General features: G+C 52.1%; 1 protein-coding gene across 1 annotated transcript; it reads left to right on the top strand.

The window, feature by feature from the left end:
• Positions 1-17399: 17399 nt before the first annotated feature.
• Positions 17400-22284, top strand: LOC144124118 (uncharacterized). Its single transcript, XM_077656780.1, has 2 exons — positions 17400-18349; positions 22270-22284. Exons 1-2 carry the CDS (start codon positions 17507-17509, stop codon positions 22282-22284), a joined length of 858 nt encoding a protein of 285 aa, XP_077512906.1. The 5' UTR covers positions 17400-17506.
• Positions 22285-22417: the final 133 nt, after the last annotated feature.

Here is a 22417-nt window from a genome sequence, read left to right as displayed (position 1 = left end):
TAGTTCAAAGACACTGCAAAAATAAGAGAAGGCTACAGATATACATATCACATCGTAAATAAGACTGTGCAACGGATTTCAATATACAGTTAAATAAGAACAACAAGAATTCAATTCTGTAGCAGTACGTGCGACACTGATGTGGACGAACTTCTGGTCGTGGAGACACGAGGTTGCTTCTTGAATTGGCAGAACGGATGCCAGGAACTCGTGTGCCTCTTGAACTGTCTTTTCGCGCTGCAGTAAATTGATTGAGGGTGCTGCGAACGACACACTTGATCGTTCTTTCAAAGGGCGCTCTCGGATGCGTTCCCATAAAACTATTGTGACAAACCTATCTCGTGGGGTTTCATCAGGCGACGGAAAATTGCATGCATTGGCCATGTCTGGCAGCGCTGTGATGTATTCTATAACTGTTGCATCTGGTTGCTGACGGCGATTATAAAATCTGCGCCTTTCCGCGACCTCATTCTGAGTGGCGGCAAACTCCCGTGCCAGGAGTGCGACTGCGTTTTCACATGCATCAGGCGCGGCGGCCTCCGTTTCGCTCGTGGCCGTATAGTTTACTGAGACGCGGCTTCTGTTTCAGCCGACTTACGTACGAGTATACACGAGGACCTTTATCTCCAAAGCTGTACACAGCAAGCGTTTTCTTTCTTTCAGCTGGTGCTCTTGAACCCCCAGGTAGCGTTCGAAGGTCTGAATTCATTGTGCCCATGGCACTGCAAGACGTCCCGGTCTCTGCAGGACCGGCTCGGACACTGAAGGACCGGGTCGGGAACGGACGCCGGAAAATACTGGCGCTGTTGTAGGCATATTATCACGTATTGGTGAAGGAAGTCCAGGCAGTGTGGAAGACAGTGAAAAGTTCTTCTAAACGCAAGCCGTTTATTGGGCTAACGTGCGCCCACAATAGACTGAATCACTCGGCGGCGGCGAAAGCAACAAGCGTGCCCGCCGATCTCGGTCGTGCTCAATTTAAAGCTGATAGCGAGCTTCCGAGATACGGCGTGCAATGTTATCAGGGAACAATGTAGAATCGGCTCCATCTGGATGCCATCAATCGAGAAAAATCAGGTCGCGTCTTGCATCACAAAGCGATAAAGCCGCGTGCCAGCAGCTTTGATGAATGCACAAACAGTAAAAAGAGTCGTGGCAATATTGGCCATTTATTAAGAGTGTAAGCTCTTACTACTTGCGTTTGTCAAGGACGCGTCTGTCTGAAGTCAAATTGACCAAAACCGTTGCCACGTGACCGCACTATATCTCATTCGAAGAAAATTTATTGAAACCAGCTTACTATTTCGACACAAACACAAGCTTCACAAGTACAGGGTAGAAAAAACAACACACTGAACAGCAATTCCATAATAAAAGAAATGAAGTTTTTTTTAAATGCAGTATATACGACGTGGCCCAATATAGCAATGGAGACGATGATTTCCGGGCGTACTTAAAGCGGCTTTACAATCCTAGGGTGTATGATCAAGCAGCGCCCTGCTGGGAATTGTTGCTCCGAGCAGTGCACTGGCTTAAAACAAATATTTGAGTACAGGCAAGGTTACAATGGCGTCTTGGTGCGAAAGGCAAAACATGCGCTTATATACTTAGGACGCGCATGCCAGAGTGGATTCTCGCTTGAATCCCCGTTTGGAAGTGCCTGTGCGCCTACCACCGCATAAGAAAGGCGTCCTCACCAAGAACGAAAAGTTGCGCGTCGAGGAAGCACCATATTAACACGGCTAGCTTGGTCATGAGGAGTTGCATGAAGCGAAGTGGTGTCTGCACCTGTGTGGCTATGTTGCGATTCTCCCAAAGAACGAGCGCAATCGTAAACTTTAGGAGCCGCTCAAATGCTCCCCTTGGGGCGGTTATTCGCGATACGGGAACAGAGAACACCCGTGCAGCGAAGAGGTGCAGTCGTGCGCGCCGCTACGCATTCTCCCAGCACATGTTTTCTCGCCTCTGGCTGCCCACAGTGAACACATCTGTCATCTCGCACAACCCCCATTTATACTCAGGCGGTCTTTTGTGGGAAGGACTTCCCATGCGATGTGCCAGCGGAAATCTTTTACCGCATCGGGCAGGTCGGGACTATGAACTTCTTGCCATGATGGGCTCGAGAGAACAGCCAGGCGAGGCCTAGGTGGGAGCGCTCTCAGCGTGAGTGCCTCGCACAATCGCGACACAGTCATGTCTTTCCACTCGTTATTCGGGAAGGCTTCCTCCATATGAGTGAACATTCGTACGGCCGCTGCATAGAAAGGCATGAGAGCCTCCGCAGCAGGGCCGCCGTTGCCGAGGCCACGGGGCACGAGCACGCGTCGGTGAATACCGAGCCAGTACAAAACAACGGGCCGGCTCACATAGTCCATCTGGCTTAAGAGCGAGTGCACTCAGTTTGTGCATAGCAGAGGACAAAAACTTACGAGGGACGAAGTGTCTCTGCTAACGTGGCTGCACATCGCTCCAGTGAAAAATTTCACCATCCGCGTAAATACGTTCTCTATATCAAGAGAATTGACTTCGCACCATCTGAGGAAGCTCCCGAAGCTCATGCGCCGTCTGACTGGGTGGCAGTCAGCAAATGTCCTTCAGTCATCCCGGCAGCTGGTCTGGGCTCCGAGGCTAGGCCTAGGGCCACCTGTGACGCGCTGGCAGAGGTGGCTTCGCCGGCATCGTTCACGACGGCTTCAGCAACACCGCTTTTGACAACTGAGCCTGGGTCCCAGCTCCTGGTTCCTGCTCCCGGTCCATCAGCGGCAGCGCACGTCCCGCCTTCTCCAAATGCACCTCAGCCCGTGAGCGATCTGCCCTGTGGGTGGAACTCGGCAATGGCTGCCCAGCCTGTACCGCTGGATGGGGCTTCAACCGTGCAGCGTGAGGAGAGCTCTCCAAAGGACCTGTCTTCAGCACCTCCATTCGTGCCACCGGCTTCCAGCAGTTCTCAAAAGCGCCCATCAGGGGACACTGCACAGGATTCGTCTTCTGCCAACTGTATCTCACAAGGCAAGCGTTCCTGCCCAGCGTATGCCAACCAGGTGGTTGTGCCGACATCGGAATCGTATAAAGTGGCGAACCTGGACTCGTGTCTTGGGACCAAAGGTTTTCGTGGCGTCACGGCTAGAACGAAATCTAATACCATCGCTGTGTGGCTCCCGACTTTGGCTGCTGTCGAGCGTCTGCAAACGCTCGAGTGCATAGCGATTACAAGCGAGGTCTCGGTGCCGGTCCAGGTGTACCTAGTAGAAGGTTCGGACGTACAACGCTGTGTTGTTTACAACGTCGACGTTGCTGAAGTCCAGACGACCCTCCAGCATGAGTTGTACTGTCCAACCCACCGTGTCATCCAAGCGCAGTATATGGGCAAGGGGCTCTCGTGCATCGTCACACTACAGTAAAATCTCGTTACTACTTACATCAGATTAACGAAATTTTCAGATCTACGAATTTTTTTAAAATCCCCGCCAAAATACCTATACTTTCAATGTAAAAAACTTTCAGTACTACGAATTTCAAATTACCGAATATTTCAGAATAACGTATGTAATTTAATCTCGCATTCGCCGCAAGGCGCTTCGTTATTACGAAGTTCCGTACCAAATCCCTGAAGCTGACGCCTGTCATCATCATCCGAAGCATCAGCTATGCGCTGGGGAACTCGTTGCAACGGATACAGCCCCAGCGGTATCGCCATCACGCGAGTGTCGCGTTGAATGAATATAGGCTAGGCGGCGCAAGCTGCCGCCCGAAACAAAGGGTAAGGCCATTATCATCCATCCAGCGTGTGGTCACATACTGCGCAGTGTCACCATGTCGACAGCGAACGTTAGGATCTGCAAAGTTATCAGCGCTGTGATTGTGTTGTGCATTAGCTTTGCTGACAAGTTCTCCTGGCCCCCGCGTTAAAAAGAAGCGACGCCAGTTTTCGCTTAAAGAAAAAGCGGACATTCTGTCGCAGCTGCTGGAAAAAAGCAAGCGGACTTGTGCAGGGAGCTTGACATTACACCGCCAACAATGGCAACGATGCTCAAAGATCGGGACAAGATCATAAAACTACATCGAGAGTCGCAGCTGGCTCCCTCAAGAAAACGTCTGCGGCTGGGCAACTACCGTGGACAGCGACTTATGTGGACAGCGACTTTCGAATTATGTGGATAGCGACAGCGCGGCGGCTACATCCGCGGAGCTCACCACCGAAGACATCGTGAATCAAGTGCGTGAGCAAGAATAATGTAGTAGCGACGAAGACGATGCCGACACTGTATCAGCGCACGAAGAGGCAGAGACTGTTTCCGGCTCGGATGTCCTAGTCTTTCTAGAGAAGACCCGATCATTCCTCGGGCGCTGCAAAGATGTCCCCGATTACGTGCACAGGAAGGTCGAGGATGTGGAGGCGTTCGTCCTGCAGCGCTTGTCGTCTACTCGCCAGAAGAAGATAACAGACTTCTTCAAGCAATAAATTGTAGTTAAACTGTGCCCAGCGTTATCGTTTATTATTTACTTACCAACACGTAAATCTGCTGCAAATGTACGTAATTTTAGTTCTTGTGATGCATTACTGACATGAAAATAATGGTTTTTCAGTACTACGATATTTCAAAATAACGATTTAAATTCGGCGGTCCGTGAAGTTCTTTGTAACGAGATTCTACTGTACAAGGCCCACCAACTCTTACAGAACGACTTTACTACAATGGCTGTATTCTGCGGTCTCTCCCTTACAAACCGAGTGCTGTCTATTGCTACAGCTGTTTCAGACCTGGCCACATGCGCCGATCATGCCCTTTTACAACGCAAGATGAGGCTCGGCCACAAGGCACACCGTCTTACAGGTGCGGACTTTGCAAGACTGACGACCACGAGATCACCTCTCCAACTTGCCCAACAAAACAGAAAGCAACTGATAACGTTCGGCGTGGGATCCGTAAGCAAGTGCCTCCGAATGAAAACAGAGCCCCGATACAGACATCGAACAGGTTTGCGGCTCTCCAGAGGGATGAAGACGACTGGCCGGAGCTTTCTGAGCCCAATACACCTGCAGCGCCTGCCCAACAGTCGTACTGTGATAAAGTGTGCAAGGATCGCCGTCGCCTTCAAGCTACACAAAAGCACAGCAACCTCTGCGTGAGGACATGCCAGCAGTTGACCAAATTGCGCGCCTTTTAGCCGAGGTCTCTAAGCTACGGCAACGCTGTGAACTGCTTGCTCACCGTAGACAATCAGTGGAATCCCACTCCACGCCAATCAACGCTGCAGCGCCTTCGACTATGTCCAGCCCTCATGAGTTTTTCGCAGACTCTACCAGGTCTTCTGCAGCACTGCAGGATAACTCAACATCCCTCCTCCGATTTATGGTAAACCAGTTATCTAACCTGACATCAGTTCTATTACAACGCTTGGAAGCCTAATCGAAAATGGCGAGTACGCATTGCTGTGGTGTGCTCCAGTGGAACTGCAGAGGCCTCTCCACAAAGCTGGGAGGGCTCAAATCTTGACTTCGCATGAACAAGCTCCAGGTGTGGTCCCTGCTACTGGAGGAGACCATTGCCTTTCCATCCATTCCGGGCTTTAATGGATACATGTCTACTTCAAGGAACGACCGTCGTGTGCACACTGTTGCCCCCCTGGGAAAGGCGGTGGTGTACGTTGATGCGCGTTTTCCTAAAGTTCGCCCCTCTCTAGAAAACTGGTGCACCTCATATCAAGAGGCAGTCGCAGTGGCTGTGAAGCTTCCCAAGGCAACTGTTGTGGTCGTGTCATACTATGTAAGACCCGCTGGTGGAGCTCCCTCCCGCATTAATCTGGGGTGGTTTTAACTCTAAGACGACAACACCCAGGGTGGCCTATTTTAGTCGGTGGTGTCTTTAACGCCCCTCATCCGGACTGGGGGTACCCCACTTCAAGCCCCCTGGTAGGCGTTTGCGGGACGCATTCGCGGATGCGCTGTTTGTTTTACTCACCCATCCAGGTTCAGCAACGCGGACTGTGCGCCATGCTCACAGTCCAACATATGCTCCGGACCTTACGTGGTGGTCAGGACCCGGGACTCCATCGTGGCACCTGGAGCCAGACTGCTGGGGTAGTGACCACCATCCTACCATCATCGGTCTCCATCCATCAAGGGCCCGCCGATTACGCCGTAGGTGTTCTGTGGTCAATTAGAACACGTTTCGTACCATCGTTCGTCGAAGATCTCTCTCTGCAATCATCTACACTACCTGTGGACTGCATACAAACTGCGCTGAATAAGGCTACTGCTGTCACCTGTACGGACGGGAATCGCCCGGCGCCGGATGTAGGTCTGCTTAACCTGTGGGCCGCTCGCCGACAAGCGGAGATGGCGGCTTCCCGAGACCCGACTTCTGCGCAAGCACGGACAATGCTGAATTATCTTACTGCCAAGACTCGCAGATATGAACGCGATCTCTCGCAACGGCAGTGGCATGCGTGGTGTGGGCAGTTCTCGACAAAGTCATCGAATGCTGCTCTCTGGCGAACGTTCCGTGGAATGGAACATGGTTCCCTTCGTCCTGACGCAGCGGCCACAACATGCTTCGCAGCTAACTTAGCTCCGGATGATTTCGCCAGAGAGGCAGCGCGGAAGTTTTTCTCCAGGTATGATGTGTTGCCTCCAAGGGTCATAGGAGCCCCCTTGGCTGCCACTCCAGCATATGTCAATAAGCTCCCATCTACAACCGACGCTGAGGGAATTTCAAGCCCATTTTCAATGCCCGAGTTGCTTGCAGCAATACATGAGGCCCGTCGGAAGACTGCGCCCGGTCCGGACTCCATTCCGTACGAGGTTTACAAGAACTTAAGTTCGGCTGTACTGCCTCAACTCCTCGCCACCATTAACAAGGTATGAATAGAAGGCGTCGTACCAGAGCCCTGGAAATAGGCTATTGTGATCCCCATACCAAAGTCGGGGAAGCCGCACACAGACCTCCGAAATTTCCGGCCTATATCGCTTACGCCATCATTAAGCAAGCATACCGAAAAAATGCTTGCCACACGACTGTCGTTGTGGCTTGAGCACCATGGTTTCTACCATCCCGCCCAAATTGGCTTTCGTACGTCCTTAGGTACAGAAGATGGACTGGCTGCCTTGGCGTCAGAAGTTCTGGCCTCAACTCGCAGCCACAATGTACATACTGTACTGACCATGGACGTTGAAAAGGCGTACGATAATATCAGTCATGCTGCCATCCTGGAATCGCTTGACATGCTGCATTTCCCCGTTAAAGTGCGCAATTTTGTTAAATCCTTCCTTGAAGGACGACACTTTGCCATATGCCTCAGTGGTGAGGCCGTCGGATCATTTGTGCCTCTTTGCGGCGTTCCCCAGGGATTGCTGTTATCGCCAACATTATTTAATATTGCTTTTATCCCCCTTGCTTGACGCTTACATGATGTCTCTGAGATTAAGTTCTTATTGTATGCTGATGACATAACGGTGTGGAGCACTCTCAACGACCTGATGACTCAAGCAGCAGCCCTACAATCAGCCATAGATATTACGTCGACTTATGCTTCTTCAATTGGTCTTCAGCTTTCAGTGAGCAAAACCACGTTCGTGTCAGTCGCCATCCGCTGGGGGCGCCGTAAACTCGCTGCAATATCAGTTCGTCTCCATCTATCCGGAACTCCAGTTCCAGAAAGTTCGACCGTAAAAATCTTGGACTTGCCAATGCACGAGTCAGGAACAGGTGCTGCTTGGCTTTCTAGAGCTAAAAAGCAAGCAATTCAGGCGTTGTGTCTGATTAGACGCATTGCTCCTAAAACAGGTGGAGCCCGCTCTCATGTTGCACGACAGTTGGTGCGGGTGGTTGTGCAACCGCGCCTCGTTTACCAAGCCCAATTCCAGCATTTGACGAGGGCTCAATTGGCTCGCCTAGAATCTGTTAATCGAGAGGCAATGAGGGTCATCACTTGCCTTCCCCGCATTACCCCGATCGTGGCGCTCCGAGAACATGCGCAGCTGAATACACTAGATGAGCTGGTGCAGCAACGACGCGATGCTCGCCGCCTAAAGTCAAACCTTACACACACAACGTGTGCACTCAGGGCATTTGCTTAACAGCACTCCATTCTACAGCCGCCCCCGCCAGTTCCTCCTCCCTGTAGTTTTGTGCAGCTAAGCGACAACAAACCACCTGATCTACGTCGGCCATCATTTACCCGCGCGGCATCGTCATTTCGCGACCGAATTACAGAGCAAGACGCCATTTGCCGCATGGCTCCATTGTTATGTACGCTGACGCAAGCATCCAGGCCTGCGAAACCACAACGGCAGTTTACTGTCCTTGCAAGCCTGCCCTGAACAATACGTCAAAGTTTCGCCTCTCACAACCTCCTTCCTCCTTCTGTGCTGAGATGCTTGCGGTTCAAGAGACACTTTGCCGCCGTTCCCATGCTACCTACGTACCGCATTGTCATTCGCACTGACGCCCTTCACGTCACAAGCCTGCTACGACGCGTCAGTCGCACCTCAGAAATCTGACAAGACATTCATCGTCTAGCGGCACGCATCCCGCAGCAAATCCGTATTAAGTGGGTCCCGCGTGAACGCCTGAGCGCACAAAGCCGCGCAGATTCTGCGGCCCGCCTTTCGATCCCAACCTCTTTTTTGCCTCGATTCCTCACTCTGGATGACACCACTCTCCATTTAACAAGAAAGGAACACCTCCGGCGCCGCACACGTGCTCTAATACCTCCGTGTGCGGTAACCCTCCCGCGTGGTCTTACCCGTGCAAAGGAGGTTGCACTTCAGAGGATACGGGTCGGGGTTGCCCTAACTCCAGCTGTGACACGCGTGGCCGCATTTATAAGATTTATATCCCCGCCCCGAGTGTTCAGCCTGCAAGATGAGAGACTGTGAGGCGGATATCCACCATCTGTTGTGGGTTTGCCCGGCACTGAAGCCGATGAGAATTTGGCACCTGGCGGTGGTCGGTCTCCTATCGGACAATCCGGATTCCTGTATTGGCTGGACACAGGGTCCATATCATCGTTCACTACTTGATTTCATTAGATCAGCCCATCTTTTTTCATTTATTTAAGCATCTTCCTTACCTCTCATTTCATAACCTTTATGCCCTGAGGCAATAAACATCGCTTGAAAAAAAAAGGTTATGAGGCATGGCCATACTGCAGCCGCCTTGGTCTCGCGCAAGGCGGAGATGGCCGCGAGATACAAGCTCAGTCTTGCGCTCCCAAAACCAACCAAAAATAAGCGAGTTCAGGGTACGAAGCACCGGAAACGGCTGCAGAGCAATACGGGCCACGAACCATAGCGTAGTGCAAAGTACATTTTTAACAAAGTAAGCCTGCTCTCGTAGTGGAAGGGGCCGCGCTCTGACCGCACCTATACCTGTTGTTCTTAGTGTCTACAATGTGTTGCCACGTGCCTGGTGAAACACCGCTTGCTGAGAACGTGACGCCTAGGCTGTTAACATAATTGACGCAGGCTATTTGTTCCGGCACCGAGCTTGGACGTTGACCTATGTATAACACTTCACTTTTTGCCTCGTTGACGCGGTCTCCGGAGAGTCGTGCGTACTCGGTATACACTTGTCCAAAGCCCGCCAAGCTATCCGCGTCGCGTAGTAGAAGCGTGACGTCATCTGCGTAAGCTATGAGATTGGCCTGCGCGGAGCCCGGCATCGGAAGACCGCGCACCGAACTCGCGCTTTCCACGCGTTGCAGCAACGGATCAAGAGACAGCGCGAAGAGTACTGGCGATAGGGGGCAGCCCTGTCTGACGCCCCGGGTCACCGCGAAGCGAGGCGTTGCCACCCCGTTGAGGAGTATATCGACTGTTGTGCGTGTATAGAGACGACTGAGAAGTTCAGTGAAGGTGTGTGGAAAGCTTTAACATTCTAGAACCGCCATCAGGTATCGATGCTCCAGCCGGTAGGGTGCTTTCTCCTATTCGAGGCTAACTATGGAGCCTGTAGACTCGCGAGCATGGGTGTGCGCTATGAGGTCACGAACTATTATGAGGGGGGTGAAAATGGTGCGGCCCGGAATGGACGATGATTGGTAATGGACTCAAGAGCTGCTGGAGAAAAGGATTAATGCGTTTTACGAGTAATGCTGTCAGGATCTTATAATCTGTGCTGAGAAGGGTGATTGAACGCCAGTTCGAGGGGTAACGCCCGTCTGCGCCCGGTTTGGGCAGCAACGTAATGCGGCCGTTATTAAAAGAGAGCCGGGCAAATTCTCTGTTGAGTACATCATCATCAGCCTGATCACACCCACTGCGGGGCAAAGGTCTCTCCCATGTCACTCTTGTTAGCCCTGTGCTTTGCCAGCTGCGCCCGCCCTATGCCTGCGAACTTCCTTATCTCATCCGCCCACCTAACTTTCTGCCGCCCGCTGCTACGCTTGCCTTCTCTTGGAATCCACTTCGTTACCCTTAAGGACCAGCGGTTATCTTGCCTTCGCGGTACATGCCCTGCCCAAGCCCATTTCTTCCTCTTGATTTCTACTAGGATGTCATTAACACGCGTTGGTTGCCTCATCCGCTCTGTACTCTTCCGATCTCTTTACGTCACAGCTATCATTTTTCTTTCCATGGCTCGCTGCGTTGTCCTTAACTTAAGCTGAACCCTTTTCGTTAGCCTTCACGTTTCTGCCCCGTAGGTGACTACCGGTAAGATGCAGCTGTTGTACACTTTTCTCTTGAGTTACATTGGTAACCTGCCATTCATGATCTGAGAGAACGTGTCATATGTGGTCCACCCCATTCTTATCCTTCTAGTTATTTCCATCTCATGATCCGGATCAGCTGTCACTACCTGCCCTAAGTAGACGTATTCCTTTACCACTTCCAACACCTCGCCACCAGTTGTGACCTGCTTTTCCCTTGCTAGACTGTTTAACATTACTTTGGTTTTCTGCATGTTAATTTTTAGACCCTCCGTTCAGTACTGCCTGTCTAAAAGCTTGATCATGATTTACAGTTTGTCTCCTGAAGGGCTTCTGGATATGCTGTCAGGCCGCCCGGTAAATTTCGACGGGGATGCTATCTGGTACCGGGGAAGCACCACCTTTCATGCCACATATGGTTTCCCACACTTCACATCCGGTAGCCGGGCGAATAACCGACTGCGCGTCCTCATCAGACAGGAGCGGGAGCACACAGACCCGAACTCCACCACCCGTGAGGTGTACTCCGGACCGGTGTCAAGCTACTCGTAGGAGAATAGGTCGGAGAAAAAGTTCCAGAACATGCGCTCGATGTCACGCCTTGCGGAACTCTCCTCCCCGCCCTCCTTGAACACTTATGCAATATGCGTGGAAGCTTTCTCAGATGCTCCTGAATCTCGTGCTAGACACAGCACTTCCTGGTCCGCGATGGAACGCTTGAGCGCCGTCGATTGCACCGCGGTTCTTGAGTGTTGGTACAAAATGTGTGAGTAGCGATCTCGCCGAAACCGAAGGTAAGCCTGTGCTTCAGGCTTTTTCGAACCTCTAACTTAACTATCCTGATACGCCGCAATCAGTGCCTCAGGACTGCCGCATCCCGTTCCCGCTTGCGGCGTCCCGCACGTATGCACGCTCCCCTCCACTCCTCCTTCAGTGTGTCCCAGTCTCGTGGCCTGAGCCCGGACCGCGCGAGCAATTCGGCGACTGCGTCCAGAACGTCGCGCGAGCTTTGCAGTTCTTGTATGACCGAAACGTCCAAACACCACAAATCGCTGCGCTCTCCTGGCCGGCAGGACGGGTAAATGCAAGGCGAAGGCGAGCGGGCGATGTTCAGATATGTGCCCGGCGTCAGCGGGGAGTTCGAGAACACGGCATTGCGCGACGCTGTGCAAAAGATGTTGTGAGGGATACACGTGGTCTAGCCGGCTGGAGCTGAATCCCCTGCGCCAAGTCGGTTCAAACGTGTCTCTGTGCATGTACCGCCAGGCTTCGTGCAGCGCAAACTGTCAGATGATGCGTTGCAACTTAGATGCGTGCGCATTACTGCGGCGTTGCCCCCTTCGCGCGTCAGCATCACTGTCCAGGTCCAAAACACAATTAAAGTCCCCGGAAAACGAAAGCGGATGGCCATCAAGCAAATAAGGTGATAACAAAACAAAAAATTCGTTGGTCTCGGGGTGGTCGGCGAATTTGTGGGGCGAATTTTCCGCTGACCGTATAGTAGAAGTCGAACACAATAACTCTGCCTTCCGTATCAAAGAAACAACGGCTGGCATCAAGTAAACTGCGCCTAAAAATAACCACTACCACACCCCGACTCGTACTGTAACTAAACGAAAAGAAAATTTTAACACAAAACCGGTTGTTAAAATTAGTGGCGTCATTCCAATTGCGGCAATTACACTCTTGAACAAAAAGCAAATCAATCTTCTTGGACTTGGCGGAATGAACAACCTCACGCTGCTTATCTGTTTTGCGGAAGCCTTGAATGTTAAAGGTCAAGACGTTCAAGAAAGTGAAAGAAAAAAATAAATAACAGGAAAACAGCCATCTTGCCTGCCGGGAACTCAGATATACGTGTCATCCTCCGACTAGTGATCCGCAGCGTCCGAAGTGGGAGGGCCAACGCGTGGCTTCTTCACAATCGGAGCAGCGGACGATCCGTCGGTGTCGTTCGGGGACGTGTGGACTTATCGGGTGCGCTGGGCACAGGTCAGCTGCCTTGAGAGGAGAGGGGGGGGGGGCATGGCGGATCTCGGCAGGAGCCAAGTGTCGCAGGAGTTCTGTGACAATTTTTTCCTTGGAGGCCGTCTCGGCCTGGTCCGCCCATGACGCTTGGAGCGTCGAGACGTTCACGAGAGGCAGCCCGTCGTTTTCCTGCGCTTCTCCAGTAAGCGCCAATGCACCAGGCGCTGGCACCGGCTGGGCCCGACTGGGACCAGCTGGGCCCGAAGTGAGCTGCTTATCGAACAGCTCCTGCGATAGCTCAGCCTGTGGTGTTACTGGTGACCTAAGCGGTTCTTTGATTGGTCGCTGCTGTTTCGGCTCCTCTGCCGCCGCTAGCTCGCCGTTTGCCCTGACGTGGCGGCGACGCCAGATCCCTCCTTGCGCGCATCGGCGTCCTCACGAACCTTCGTCGCCACAGGAGGAGTGGCGCCCGGTTCGTTGGCCGCAGGGAGCCTCGCCCCGTGCGTGCTCCCATAGGTCCTCGCGTCGTGATCCGGCTCACTGGTGCCACCTGCTGTGCCTGGGCCGCCGCCGCATAGGACCGCCGCTGCGTGCAGCCCGCTGTGGCGTGCAGTCCGCAGGCCGCAGTGGAGCCCTCGGTGGCATGGCCGAAGGCCGCACACCGTTCGCTCATCGGGGTCTTGCATCCCGCTGCCATGTGGCCCGCCTTGTTGCACCGAGCGCAGACTCGCTACATCTCTCGGTACTCTAACATGACCTTGTGGCCCTGGATGGACATAAAGTTGTGCACCGGCTTCCGCATCTTGAACGCCCCACCCGCGTGCCGGTAAACTTGCGGGTTGTCTCTGAAGGCCACGTGCTGCTGCCACGCACCTTGCCGAAGGGGGATAACGCCGCGACCAGGACGTCGTCCGGCAGGAACGGGGACAGTCGGTAAGTGGTGACAAACTCAACGGGCGGGCCCACACTGGGTAGAAGGGAACACGTTGGATTCCGAAGTTTAAGACCCCGGACGTTGATATTTGGTGGCATGTGCCTGGGATCGCACACACACCAGGTACTACTTGCAGCCACCGAGATGCTGGAGCAGCACCAGTGATTTCCTCAACGGCGTCGATGACGACGTCGCGATGACGTCGCTTGCCTCCCCGGTTAGCTACATTGGTAGAGCGACTGCTCCGGTGAAGCGGGAGTCCCGGGTTTGAACTCCGGTACAGGACGTATTTTTCTTTAACTGCGAAGTTTCTGGGAAAGCTGTATAGCTTTTTTTTGTAGCCCTATGGCTGCGGTTGGGTGGATGCCAATGAGTGAATACTCCCTTATTAAAAATTACTACTGCAACAACGACAGGCTTCAGTTGTACGACTCAGGGTAGGATCCCATTAACTGCTGTCACTGTAAATGGTTTGGTCGCTCTCAGTGTCCATGGTTTGGTAAATGGTGGTTTAACGTTCCAAAGTGACTCAGGCTACGGGGACGCCATAGTGAAGGGCTCCGGAAATTAGGCCTCCTGGGGATCTTTAAAGTGCACCGACATCGCACAGTACACGGGCCTCTGTAGAATTTCGCCTCCAACGAAATTTGACCGCCGCGGCCGGGACCGAACACGCGTGTTTCGGGTCAGCAGCAGAGCGCCATAACCACTGAGCCACCATGGAGGCACTATAAATAAATTATACAGGGCAAGCCCAGGTGCAAGGCACGTATATGCTCTGTGTATGCAAGGCTGCATTTAGCAGTCTTATTCTAATGACCGTCGCGTCGCAACTCACAGTGCGCCTGCAATCTGCAGACACCCCTACGGGAAGAGACGCAAAGGCAGAGAAGATGCAGTGCAGCTAAGCATGGATGGAAGAAGACGGCTTGAGTTGCACGTTCTCTGCCCTAGCTGCTTCTCTGTACCAAGTGAAACACGACATGAAATCGGAAGCAACAGCTGGAATTGGCTCCAAGAATTTTGTACATGCACAATATGCCGACCCTTTCCGTCGCTTCCACAGTGCTACCATACTTATATGAGACACAGCGGTGTGGCACAGAGCGCGTAACTCAGGCGAACCTCGCCCAACCATTAGCTGGACTGCTTTTCTTTTAGTGTTTTTAGATAGCACAATCCAGGACATACTGTCGTGTTCTTTGGCGCAGTAAAGTCGGCTCGAGGTTGCATTTCATGTTTCACATCCGCATGTCCTTCTCTCGTGTACGGTCGAGCGTCATGAACGTTGTCGGATAGTTAAAACAAACACATAAATCAGTGACCAAGAGTGCTGCAGGGCTTCGTTAAACTGAATAAGAAGGCAGATTGTTGCAATCTCGTGTGCCGTTGCAGTTCAGACGTCGCCGCTTGTCCGTGTCATTGCACCACAATTTTCTTTCCGCATGGAGAGCGCCGTTTTTTGCGAATAAGGAAAAACTTGCAGCAAAGCGTGCCTCAAATACGCGCGACCCTTTTCACTCGAATCTCAGAATCTTGCACGTGGACTTTGGAGTGGCGGTCGCCGATCGCGTCGTGCCAGGAGCATCGGCCGTCGTCAGTGGTGCATTGTGGATCGTCAGGCGACACGAGGCGCGTTTGCTCACGATCTCCGCCAGGCACGGTTTGCTGGCGCTCCTGGACCCGACCAGGGACTCAGACGCCAGCTCCTCGAGCGCGTCCACTGGCGACTCGCACATTTCGGGTACGGAGCCGAGGCTGGGCGGCCGGCTCGTCGGTCGACCCGCGGACGAGCGGCGTCGCGCCGTAGGCATGGCCCGAAGTGTGAGGTGCTCGGCGGACGACCCGAGGCAAGGGGATCTCGCGGCATTCGACCCAACGCGCCGCGGCCAGTCGCTCGGCGTCGCCGACCGCCGGGTGGCTTTGCGGATCGTCAGACGCGTCGTCTTGGAGCTCGCGGCCCCGGTGTGGGCACCCGGTGCTTGGCGGCTGATGCTGCTCGGCGTGGCCGGACCACACGCTCCGCAGCAGCCGACCATGGGGGACGGAGAGGAGATCTGGATGGAGGATGCGACGCCTGGCCGCCTCGGACACCATCGGCCCACCGTGCAGGAAGGTCGGCTTGACATGACTTGACACGTGGAGGGAGAGGCACAATTTTTTTTATCCGGATTTTTCTCGTTGCGGCCAGGCCAGAATTTTGCGCTTCGGCTGGGTTGCTAATCAGCCGACCTCACATCTTCCTTTTCTTTCAAGGGTATATGGGACACGCATCCGCGCTGAAAGAGGATATGACACTCAACAGGCAATAACCAAAATCATGGACGAGAAATGTAGCGAAACAACCATGCCAAATTCAAAGCACGTAGAGAAAACAACGGCGTGACACACAAAGTACATGTTTCGTAATGCGTTAATATTGCGAAGTGGCATCTGCGCAGATATTGCAATCCAGTGATCAACAGTGATCTAGTGAGATGATAGTGATGGCAGTCGTGAGTGATCTAGACTTACATTTGAAATGTTACCTGTTTTTGTATCTGCGCTCCGCCTTTCGAGAGAACACTCTGGTTGTTATTTCTAATCGTACCGTCAGTACCCTAATCTTCGTCGATGTTAAGGACCGGAGACTGCAAAATATAATCCAACCAATTCTGGTTTGGTTTGGTTTATGGGGTTTAACGTCCCAAAGCAACTCAGGCTATGAGAGACGCCGTAATGAAGGGCTCCGGAAATTTCGACCACCTGGGGTTCTTTAACGTGCACTGACATCGCACAGTACACGGGCCTCTAGAATTTCGCCCCCATCGAAATTCGACCGCCGCGGCCGGGATCGAACCTGCGTCTTTCGGGCCAGCAGCCGAGCGCCATAACCACTCAGCCACCGCGGCGGCTAATCCAACCAATTCTATGGTAGAACTTCCATTAATATTGTGTGACTCGCCATGGTGGCTCAGTGGTTAGGGCTCAAGGCTACTGATCCGGAGTTCCCGGGTTCGAACCCGACCGCGGCGGCTGCGTTTTTATGAAGGCAAAACGATAAGGCGCCCATGTGCTGTGCGATGTCAGTGCACGTTAAAGATCCCCAGGTGGTCGAAGTTATTCCGGGGCCGTCCAATACGGCATCTCTTTCTTCTTTCACTCCCTGCTTTATCCCTTCCTTTACGGCGCGGTTTGGGTGTCCAACGATATATGAGACCGATACTGCGCCATTTCCTTTCCCCCAAAACTAATTATTATTATTATTTTTATTATTATTATTATTGTTCTATTCAACTTAAAGGAACAACAGCAGGTAACAATGGAGCGAGGTACGCAGCATCCTGTATTACTACGCTGAACAATTACAACAGGAAATTCTTTGATCTTGAAGCTTATAGTCTTGCGATTTCATTTCTTTAGGTAAAAGAAAAAGGTTTCACACTGCTGCAGGTTCACTGCAGAGTTAAGCTGTATCTGGCATACTTTTTATATAGTTCACTATACTTTTACTGCTGCTGAGAACAACTAACGGCGCAGGTTTGCTGGAACAATTTTACCCCCGAGGTAAATGTTGTATATGTGGTTTCGGTTTCGGTTTGGGGATCACCTGCCGCCAGAGGTACCAGTGTCGCTATGTGTATATATGTGAGGCAATAAACCGGGATGGTTTTGGTGGTTCTCAGAGGAGAGGAGCGCGCGCGCCCCTGCGCGCGCGTTCTTCCTTCTTCTTCTGAAACCCTACCTATCCTTCTCTCTATCTGCACGCCGGCAGTGGTTGTGGTGTTTTAACACCAGTCACAGGCCCGTGCATTTTCCTTTCCTCTTCCCCTTTCATCCACTTACTACTACTACTACTGGTTTTGGTTGCTAGCAGTTCGTGTACTTGAGCGGCACCCGCCGCTACAACATTGGCGACGAGGACGGGATCATTTCGGGGGGCGTGACTTTCGCCGCTTGCTTTCCGGCGCCATGAGCATTTCTGGACTCGCGCCGCCGCCCCCGTTCCTGCCTGTGCCTGGTCGACCTGCTGTTGCGTGGCCGCAATGGTTCCGCATCTTCGAGAACTACGTGCTTGCTTCGGGGGCCTCTGACTGCACGCCGGATCGTCGCAAAGCACTACTTCACAGCCTCGGCGTAGAAGGTCAGCGCATATTTTACACATTACCACTTCCATCGTTGGACAACGTCAAGCTCGGTGAGCAAACTGCTACTGAGAAATCGGAAGATAGCAAGGGCACAGGCGACACAAGGCCTGAAGTATCGTCGTACGATATCGCAGTCGCCGCTCTGCATGCTCATTTTTCGGCAACAAGCAACGTTGTTGCCGAATGCCATCGTTTCAGTAGGCGAGTTCAGCAAGCTGGTGAATCAGTGAATGAGTACATCACTGCATTGCGGGAGCTTTCTGCTACATGCTCTTTTCCTGCCGAAGAAGATTCGCTGTGTGACCAGTTCGTTGCTGGTATTTCGTCTCGGAGCTTGCGCGAGCGTCTTCTGCTTGAAGGATCGTCTCTCTCGTTCGCTAGAGCAGTACTACTGGCAAGGCAGTTTGAGCAGGCGTACAATGATCTGCAAGAATTTCCTTCTGTAGATGTTGGACGCATAAATACTCGTGGAAATACGCCTACGCGTACACCAGAATCCGACGAGAGCTCGAAGTGGTCGCACAACCGCCAGTCTCGTTGTTATCGCTGCGGTTCATCCCGGCACAACGCAGCATCAGTTCGCTGTCCAGCCAAAAGCAAGCGTTGTCACCATTGCGGTGTCATGGGTCACTTCCGCTTTGTTTGCCAGAAACGAGGCTCCGCTCCGGTGCGTGAGGTAGACAGCCAAGACTCTCCTAGCGAGGAAGTTTTGAGCATTCTGGCTGTGACGACGGCCGCTCGCTCCGCTCTTTACGTCACAGTTTCGATTGACCGTGTGGACATAACTTTCCTTGTAGATTCTGGGTCGTCAGTTTCCATTGTTGCACACGGTCTTTTTAAGCAGTATTTTGAAGGCCAAGTACTTTTGGCCCCGACTGTTCGGTTACTGGACTATTCAAAACAGCCAATTCCGGTTCGTGGCTGTTTCTTCGCTGACGTTACGTACAAAGCTAGCACAACAAGCCTTCTCTTCTACATCGTAGATCAAGGCACCTCACTCTTGGGTATCGATGCCATCAAGGCCCTCGGTCTACAGATTGATGGGTCATCTCTGCAATGCCTTGAAACGACGCTAACTTCTAATTCTCGAAGGGAACAGCGCCCTGACCCGACGAAAGCCGTGCAGGATATTAACCTCCCAAAGGAATTAGTTGGCGAGTTTGGATCTCTTTTCGATCCAGGCCTTGGCCTCGCGAAAGGTTTTGGGCATCACGTCAAAACGCGATCCACGGTGCAGCCAGTGCAATCCAAACTTCGGCGCCTTCCGCTCTCACTACGACCATTGGTCTCGGAAGAGCTCCATCGGTTGGAAAATCTGGACGTGATAGAGAGGGTGGAGGCATCTGAATGGGTGTCACCCATCGTGGTCGTTAAGAAGAAAGAGGGAGGTATTCGCCTCTGTGTAGACCTTCGACAAGCAAACAAAGCTGTCGTAATAGACAGCTTTCCCCTTCCTCATACAGAAGAGCTATTGCATAGTTTAGTGGGGGCTACAAATTTTTCTAAGCTAGACCTCGCATCAGCTTACCACCAGGTCATGCTTCACCCTGCAAGTCGCGATTTGACCGCATTTATAACTCACGAAGGCCTCTTTCGTTTTAAACGAGTGTGCTTCGGACTGGCTTCCGCGCCTTCTGCATTTCAGAGTATGATGTCCAAATTCCTGCAAGGATGTAAGGGCGTGCTCTTCTATATACATGACATTATAGTCTTCGGGAGGGGCCGGCAGGAGCACATAGATAACCTTGCAGCAGTACTTCAACGCATTAAAGAGGCAGGACTCAAACTGAACAGCAAATTTATCTTCGATACGCAGGAACTTTCATTTTTGGGTCACAGGATCACAGCAAGTGGTATTGTTCCGCTGGAGGAAAAGGTTGCTTCCATCAAGGATACACAGGCACCCACCAATACAGCCAGCCTTCGATCGTTCCTGGGACTGGTCGAATACTACTCTAGGTTCGTTCCCAACTTTGCCGATATGGTTGAACCGGTGCGCGTTCTGCTTCGAAAGGGGCAACCATTTGTTTGGTCTGGCGAGGTAGACTCCAGTTTTCGAAAGACCAAAGAGGCACTTGCGTCCAACATAGTCCTGCGGATGTTCGATGCATCTCTTCCATTTGTTGTTTCCACTGACGCTTCAGACTGTGGGCTTGGAGCGGTTCTCCAACAGGTGGAGGGAGAGAAACTACACACTGTCGCCTTTGTTTCTCGAGCGCTTTCATCTGCAGAGAGGAGATATTCAGTAGGAGAACGCGAAGCGCTTGCGTGTGTTTGGGCGTGCGAGAAGTGGCATGTTTACTTGTGGGGACGCCATTTCACGTTGCTTACTGACCATCAAACCTTGGTCGCATTGCTGTCTACTCATGGGCCAGGAAGGCGTCCTTTGCGGATAGCACGGTGGGCGGAGCGCCTACTGCAGTACAACTATACAGTAAAGTACCGGAAGGGTTCGCAAAATCGAGTAGCAGATGCGCTCTCTCGCCTCCCTGCGTCACCTCCTCAGGAAGGGACTTTACCAGACGAAACTGTATCAGTTGCCCTTATACCTTCTTGCATTACCAGGGAAGAGTTTGAACAGGCCCAGTCGGAAGACAGCACACTGCAACGAATCAAGGCCTACATTGAATCGTCCTGGCCTGCGCAAAAATCTCTGCCGGGTGAGCTTCAACCTTTCCTCAAACTTCGCGATGAACTGTCACTGGTGGACAATTTGATTTTGCGTGGCGAACGCCTTGTGGTTCCCGCATCACTTACAGCGCGGATAATTACCGCTGCTCATGAGGCTCACCCTGGAATTGTACGAACGAAAGCACGTCTGCGAGAAAGATTTTGGTGGCCAGCCATGGACAGGCAAGTCGAGCTAGCTATTCAAACGTGTAGTATATGCCAGGCAGCGGACAAGAGCACGAAGGTTATGGCTGCACCATTGAACCCGGTCCCCTTACCAAAGGAACCGTGGCTAAAGCTTGGCATGGACATTGTTGGCCCATTTGAGAGAGCACCACACGATTGTCGATATGCGATCACGCTGGTCGACTACTTTTCTAAGTGGGCCGAAGTATACTTTTGCAACCAAGCCACAACACGCACAGTAACAGGCTTCTTGGTGTCAGTGTTCGCACGTGAAGGTTACCCAGAGGAAATTGTTTGCGATAACGGGCCACAGCTTTCATCTCGAGAGTTCCAAGCTTTTCTGCAGGATCGCGGCATCCGCTTGCGGCATTCGTCCGTATACTGCCCGCAAGCAAACGGACAGGTAGAACGGTTCAACAGAGTTTTTAAAAGCTTTGTTCAAGTGGCTACACTTGAGCAGCGTCCCTTACGCCAAACGGTAACAGAATACTTGGGCATTTACCGTTGTACGCCGCATGCCACAACTGCAGTTGCTCCAGCACTTCTCCTGCATGGACGTCTACCAAGGATTCAGCTCGATGTCGTTGGGTATCCGTCAGCAATATTTGCAACCGACCCTACTTCAGAGCTCCACCGCCTACGCGAGCGGGTGAAGCAAAAGCAGCAATCCAGTAAACTATACACAGACGCTCGCAGGGCCGCAAGGGAAACCAAAGTGAATGTTGGTGACCTTGTACGAGTACGCAGACAAACTGCTTTTAAAGGTGACCTGGCTTTTAGCCGCCCAAGAAAAGTGATAAGAAAACAGGGGCAATCGTCCTTCCAACTTGATGATGGAAAAACGTGGAACGCATCAAAGTTGTCAAGGATGCCACGAGCTTCTGCATCTATCTGTGGGTGGGGGGAAAGGAGTGATACAAATGACACCGCTAGGGAAAGCAGCTCACCGCCTACCTTGGAGAGACCCGTTTCAGAAGCGCCATCCGGAACTTCAGCTGTGGCTGCTGCGAAGCAGCCGCCTATGTCACCAGTGACTGGCTGTGAGCCGGAAGAGACAAATGACACCGTTAGGGAAAGCAGCTCACCGCCTACCTCGGAGAGACCCGTTTCAGAAGCGCCAACCGGAACTTCAGCTGTGGCTGCTGCGAAGCAGCCGCCTATGTCACCAGTGACCGGCTGTGAGCCGGAAGAGACTTCGCCTGCCGCCAGTGGTTTCTCAGAAGCATCGGGACCTCAGCGTAGGGTACAGCCATCAAGGAATAGACGACCTCCAGATCGCTATGGACACTAAGTACAGAAAGACACGTTTTGCAGTGAACATGAACGTGTCACAATCTGCACGAGTGTTGAGTTTGCTGACGTTGTGAAATATGGACATAAATGGAGTTGTATCTTGTTTTCCTCTTTTTGTTTTATATTTTTGTATTAAGTGCATAAGACAAGCACATTGTTGTTACTGTAAATATAATTCTGTAAAAGAGCACTAACGTACTACCACTACTAAATCACTAACCCATGTAGCTGTCTTTTTTTTATAAGGAAGGGAATATGTTGTATATGTGGTTTCGGTTTGGGGATCACCTGCCGCCAGAGGCACCAGTGTCGCTATGTGTATATATATGACTGTATGTGGCAATAAACCGGGATGGTTTTGGTTGCTAGCAGTTCGTGTACTTGAGCGGCACCCGCCGCTACAACAGTAAATTTACTCCGCTTTCCTTTTCGCGGCAGGTGGCGTTCATCTAAGCCATATCCACTTACGCCGCGAAGAATTCGCCTAGGTAATACTGTTGCGCATTGTGATAACAAAAATTCTGCTACCATAGGCTCCTGCTCTCTGTTCTTCCCTGACAGATGAAATTGAGTTTTAATGAACGAA

The sequence above is a fragment of the Amblyomma americanum genome, chromosome 3 (assembly GCF_052857255.1).
Source record: "Amblyomma americanum isolate KBUSLIRL-KWMA chromosome 3, ASM5285725v1, whole genome shotgun sequence".
Classification (NCBI taxonomy): domain Eukaryota; kingdom Metazoa; phylum Arthropoda; class Arachnida; order Ixodida; family Ixodidae; genus Amblyomma; species Amblyomma americanum.
Note: the sequence above shows the minus strand (reverse complement) of the source record. Positions and strands in the feature narration are given on the sequence as shown.

What these genes read in the sequence shown, in the direction of transcription:
- LOC144124118 (XM_077656780.1), top strand. Translation starts at nt 17,507, where the DNA reads ATGAGCATTTCTGGACTCGCGCCGCCGCCCCCGTTCCTGCCTGTGCCT.